The sequence below is a fragment of the Canis aureus genome, chromosome 23 (assembly GCF_053574225.1).
Source record: "Canis aureus isolate CA01 chromosome 23, VMU_Caureus_v.1.0, whole genome shotgun sequence".
Taxonomy (NCBI): Eukaryota; Metazoa; Chordata; class Mammalia; order Carnivora; family Canidae; genus Canis; species Canis aureus.
Genome location: NC_135633.1, coordinates 23,421,695 through 23,427,971, shown reverse-complemented (window position 1 = coordinate 23,427,971; position 6,277 = coordinate 23,421,695). Strand labels below are relative to the sequence as shown.

Here is a 6,277-nt window from a genome sequence, read left to right as displayed (position 1 = left end):
TCTTTCACACGGTATAAGCAATCCATTCATGATGTTGCACCTATCAGTAATTTATTTCTTTTTGATTTAAATTATATGGATTTGCCAGTTTGTTTATCCAATCAGTAGTGGTTGTATATTTGGTCTCTCTCTTTTTTTTTTTTTACTATTGTGAATAAAGCTGTTATGAATAAATGTGTACAAATCTTTGTGTGAATATGAGTTTTTATTTCTCTTGGGAAAACTCTCAGAAGTGAAACTGCTGGATAATGCTAACTGTATGATAAATGTATGTGTAACTGTATAAGAAACTGCCAAACTGTGTTCCTAAAAGTTTGTACCATTTGCGTTCCATGCATGGGAGTTCCAGTAGTTCACATCCTCATCAATATATGGCATTTTGGGGGATCCCTGGGTGACTCAACAGTTTAGCACCTGTCTTTGGCCCAGGGTGCGATCCTGGAGTCCCGGGATCGAGTCCCATATCCCTGCATGGAGCCTGCTTCTTCCTCTGCCTGTGTCTCTGTCTCTCTCTCTCTCTCTCTCTCTGTTTCTGTGTCCCTCATGAATGAATAAATAAATAAAATCTTTAAAAATATATATATATGGCATTTTCAGTCTTTTTAACTATTCTACTAATGTTATCTTATTGAATTTCTCATTTACATTTATCTAATAAATAATGACATTAAACACCTTTTCATGTGCTTAGTTGCCATCCACATATCAAGAGAAATAATTATGAAACTTAAAATACAGACTCAATTTTGAGTTCCCCATATCTTAATTTGATAATTCTGTGCATTAATCTATTTACTTTAAATTTGGCTTTCAAGTTTCCTGACACATGGTTTCTCTTTTATAGGTTTGCAAGCATCTTGGACTACTGTCCTACATACATTTTACTATGTTGGCTTTTAATAGCACTGCCTCTAATTGGCCCACTTTCTCCTTCATTGGTATTCCTGGTCTGGAGGCTGCACATATATGGATCTCCATCCCCTTCTGTGTCCTGTACATCATGGCCCTTGGGGGCAATGCTCTTCTGCTTATCCTAGTTACAGCAGAGCAGAATCTTCATGAACCTCAGTTCTATTTTTTGGCTGTGCTTGCTCTTACTGACCTAGGTCTTTCATTGTCTACAATGCCTAGTGTCTTGGCTGTCTTCTGGTTTGATGCCCGACACATTGGCCTGGATGCCTGCTTAACCCAAATGTTCTTCATTCACACCCTCTCCTCAGTAGAATCAGGTATTCTTGTGGCCATGGCTTTTGACCGTTTGGTAGCTATCTGCGCTCCATTAAACTACACCAGGATCCTTACCCACTATACTGTTGCCTGCCTTAGTGGAGCTGCTGTCTTACGAGGCGCCACTCTGCTGGCTCCTCTGCCTTTTTTCCTTAAGACTTTTCCTTTCTGTGGGACCAATATCCTCTCACATTCTTATTGCTACTACCCAGATATGCTCAACCTGGCCTGTGGGGATGTCTCTTTCAGCAGTGCCTATGGGTTGGTTTTTGTCCTTTGCACATTTGCAGTGGATGTTGTCTTCATCATAGCTTCATATATGAAGATCTTGGGCACTATTATGAACCTGGAGACTCAAGACAGAAACTGGAAATCACTGCACACTTGTGCCTGCCACCTGTGCACAGTGCTAGTGTTTTACCTGCCCCTCATCAGCTTGGCAGTGCTGCATCGTTATAGCCGGGATGCTTCTCCAGTTCTGTATACCACCATGAGTAATGCCTACCTCCTCATGACACCACTACTCAACCCTCTTGTCTACAGCGTCAAATCCAGGCAGATCCAGGCTGCTCTGCGCAAGCGATTTTGGGTGCAACGTGTCATTGCTGGGGAATGATTTTTTTTTCTATCAGAAGGGATGACCAATTGAAAAATACTATTTGGATCTAGTAAGTGCCAAGCAGTGAGCAAAACACCATGAATTTGAAAATAAAAAGTACTTAGGTCTTCCCCTCAAGAAATGCTTCATCTAACTAAGGAGGGAAAAAGAGGTAGAATGCTTGAATAAATGATCACAACTGTGGTCATAAATGATAATTGTTTGCTAGTGGTAAGGAGAAACTGCAACAGGAACTCAAGCTCAATGTGTTTGGTGTATGAGTCAGATGAAAATCACATTTCCCCATGTACTAACTTGAGGATCTAATTCTAGATTGTGAAAGATCAATGAGGGACTAATTTTATAGAGAAAACAATATGTTACCTGATTATGACTGCCAATGTTGTTTAAGTTGAAGCATGAAAATTCAAAGTTAATGATAAATCTATGACTAAATGTTTATTATCTGACCAAAGTATGTTTATTATCTGATACTGTATAATGTCTGAGCATTATGACTTTCATCAAAAGATAAAGGAGCTGTCTGAAAAAGAATAATATATAAGGATCTGAGAAATGGTTGTTTTTTAATCATCCTGCTTACTTGTTCAGGATTCATACTTTATTTAGATTTTGTTTTATTTTCCATTTCATCATGAGAGCAGATAGGGTTATATTCTGGATGCTAAAGCAAGGATACATCTCCTTTTTCTAACTTTCCAAGAGGAAAAACAAATTAGTTTCTCTTCCAGAGTCAACTCTTGAAGTTAGAGTCATAAGCAAATGAAGAATTGTCCTGCTGGGATCAGCATAGAACGCAAATTAAAGAGAGCTTAATTGTCCATGGTAATGAATAAACCCGTGGTGGCACAAGCAAGAATTTCAAGCTACTAAAGAAAGTTTTGAATGAATTTCTAAACAATAGCTCAAGTAATCAACCAGAAAATATTTTCAGTGTCTTTGACATATTCAGTAGGCATAAGATTCATGCAGAAGACGTAAATTTAATATTCATATAGCTTATGCTCTGTCAATGAATACCAGGAAATAGCAGCAAACCATGTTGCAGAAGGTAGTCAGTGAGCTGGAATCTTGGTTTGAATTGTAAACATGAGTTCAGAAGAAAATAGGCTAGTGAGGACTGGGCTCATCAGGAACTCCTGCCTGCAATGCAAAGAAGATCAAGAGAAGAAACCACTGAAGCTTGAAATCTCTCTCAATTCCAAATCATTAAGTAAGTTATAACCTGTTGGGTATTAATGGGGAAAAAAACAGTTATTTTTTTAAAAGTATGATCTTTAGGGGTGCCTGGGTGGCTCAGTGGGCTGTATCTGCCTTTGGCTCAGGTTATGATCCTGGGGTCCTGGGATCAAGCCCCCTGCCAGGCTCCCTGTTTAGCAGGGAGTCTGCTTCTCCCTCTCCCTCTGCTCCTCCCTCCCCGACCCCATTCATGCTCCTCCCGTCCCAAATAAATAAATAAAATCTTAAAAAAAAAAAAAAGTTTGGTCTTTGCCTTTATAGAGAGATTATTTAAGAAGTATCATACATACCCTGAAAAAAATAAAATAAAATTCTGATTCTTAAACTGTTTCTTCATATTCTGAGGTTTAATCATTTTCTTTATTCTGAGTCTTTTTGGTCAAAAGCCTCTTAACTCTGACTTCCCTAAGCATGAGTATAGAGAACTGAGGGTCATTTCTCAGCAACTGTTTCCTTTTTTGAACACAGCACATAATTTTCCTTTGAGGAACTCCTTGTCTGTAGAGTTTGGGTGAGACAAACAATATCAAAATTCTAATAAATCCCTCCCCTGATCTTTCAGCTGCAGATATTAAAAACTGAGGAAAGAAATTCGCCTTTATGTTTTATGCTAGAATTGGTGGGAAAGAGACCCCTTTCTGTTTGTGACACTGGAAGGAGGCTACATCATATGTGGTCATCATTTTCCATAGCTTTGTGGAAACAATGCCTTCTATGTTAGGAGAGCATGAGTACAGAGCAGAATATAAGCAGACATGACAGTTTTGAGCCCTTACATTTGGGCCCTGAGATCCTTCCTTTGAATCTGTGACCTATTCTATTTTGGTTTACATTACTTTACTTTTCTTTTTTAAGATTTTATTTATTTATTCATGAGAGACAGAGAGAGAGAGAGAGGCAGAGACACAGGCAGAGGGAGAAGCAGGCTCCATGCAGGAAGCCTGATGTGGGACTCGATCCCAGGGCTCCAGGATCACGTCCTGGGCTAAAGGCAGCGCTAAACCACTGAACCACCCGGGCTGCCCTACATTACTTTACTTTTTAATATAAATTAAATAATGGAGCAGCTTAATGGCATATTTTGTCCATTATAAGGTGGGTTGAATAGTTTATTTGATTCTGTCTTAAAATGTGGTCAATTTATTCCTGTCTTGTCTGCCTCATTGGATTGTACTTTTCTATATGATGGCATTTTTGTCTGATTCATCTGTCCCATAAAGTGGTCATGAACAGCTTATCGTGAACAACAAGAATAGTTGTATAAAGATGTAAAATAAGGAGGAACAAAGGACAAAAGGTGACAATAAAAGCAGAACTTAATATGATTACTAAATCAGGGCATTTGGGTGTATAAGTCAGTTAAGTGTCTGCCTTTGACTCAGGTTATGATCTTAGGATCCTGGGATTGAGCCCTGTATCAGGTTCCCTGCTCAGTAGGGAGTCTGCTTGCCCCTCTCCCTCTGACTCACCCCAGACTCATGCTCACACTCTCTCTCGCTCTGTCAAATAAATAAATGTATAATAAAATATGATTACTGAATCAATAATTAATGAACCATGAATTAATGTCCACATAACTCAATTAAAAATGGGTAAAGTAACAATGTCTATTTTTTCTCTGTCGTAGTTAATTTGGAGGCATCACTAGTGTATATAGAGAATTTGATGCTTTTCCCAGATCTGCAGTGGCAATATGGAGCATATAAATATGATATACACAAATATGAACTATGTAAGCCTAGTCTGAAGTTTTTTACACATTTGCAAATAAGCACATTTTATAAAATATATATAAAAATAAAACTAAGTATGTCTTTGAACTGGAGAACAAATATATTATTCTCTGGTCACTTTTGATATCACCACCTGAATGACCGAAGCCTTTATTCCTTTGTATCTATCTTTAAATCCTGGCTTAACCTTTGTCATCTACCATATTTTTAACCTATAATAAAGCAGTTAATATTTATTGAACATTTGCAATATGCCAGACATTGTTATAAACACATTACATAAATTATCACATTTCTTCTTATAATGTCCTCACAAAATAGATGCCATTATGAACTCCTTTTCACTGATGGGCACACTGAAATATGGACTACTATGATCCCTGGATACATAACAGATAAGCTACAGAGTCCTGATTTTAGTTTAAGCACTATATACTTATATCTTCAAATAAATGAAATCTAAATTAATGCAACCTGAGAAAATCAAGTATACACGACATAAATGGCAGATTTTAGGTACATCACCTTGCTATATTTTTGCCTTAGTCTTTCTTTTTTTCCTTTTTAAAAGATATTTTACTCATTTATTTGGGAAAGGGAGAGAGAGAGTGAGAGAGAGAAATTACAAGCAGGGGGAGTGGGAGGCAAAGGGAGAAGGAGAAGCAGACTCCCCACTGAGCAGGGAGCCCAAAGTGGGGCTGGATCCCAGGACACCAAGATCATTTCCTGAGCAGAAGGCAGATGTTTAACCAATTGAGCCACCCAGGTGCCTCTGCTTTCATCGTTCACTGAATTTTTGTGTTATATGGGGCTCATATTGGTATGGTTTCAGGAAAAGAATCATAAAGCATAAACAGACTTAAATAAACATTGTGAAAATAAGCCTTTCTCTCATCTGGAATATTTCCCTCCAAAATATCTCAAGATCCCCAGAGATAATGAATGTATAACAATATGAATATTTTAATTTTTTAAAAAAATATTTTATTATTCATGAGAGACACACAGAGAGAGGCAGAGACGTAGGCAGAGGGAAAAGCAGGCTAGATGTGGGACTCTATCCTGGACAAGATCACACCCTGAGACGAAGGCAGACCCTCAACTGCTAAGCCACCCAGGCATTCCTCAATATTTTATTTTAAAATCAGACTTCAGCCATATAACCATATAGAAGGGAGTCTCAGATAGAAATATCTGTAGGATTGGTTAGATTGAAATGGGCTCACACGTAAGTGGTGTAAATACCAGGAATGAGAAACATAAGGTGAAAGGGGCTTTAGGTATCTTTCTTGATCTAATATTTAAAACTAGAGGGGAACATTATATTTCTGAAAATATTATGGTAAAACCATACAGAGATGTACAAAAGAAAGTGCCTCAAAACACAGAAAAATAATGTCTGCTGGTCTTTCTTTTTTCAATATCCCTTTAGACAGTCCTTAGAGATCCTACTCTTTCT

General features: G+C 37.8%; 1 protein-coding gene across 1 annotated transcript; it reads left to right on the top strand.

Annotated features, from left to right (window-relative positions):
* The first annotated feature begins 886 nt into the window (after positions 1-886).
* LOC144295409 (olfactory receptor 51G2-like) lies at positions 887-1,843 on the top strand. The gene has a single exon (XM_077867800.1). The coding sequence runs from the start codon at positions 887-889 to the stop codon at positions 1,841-1,843; it is 957 nt and encodes a 318-aa protein (XP_077723926.1).
* The last annotated feature ends 4,434 nt before the right edge of the window (positions 1,844-6,277 follow it).

Excerpts from the sequence above, each read along its gene's own strand:
- LOC144295409 (XM_077867800.1), top strand. The coding sequence starts at position 887 with ATGTTGGCTTTTAATAGCACTGCCTCTAATTGGCCCACTTTCTCCTTC.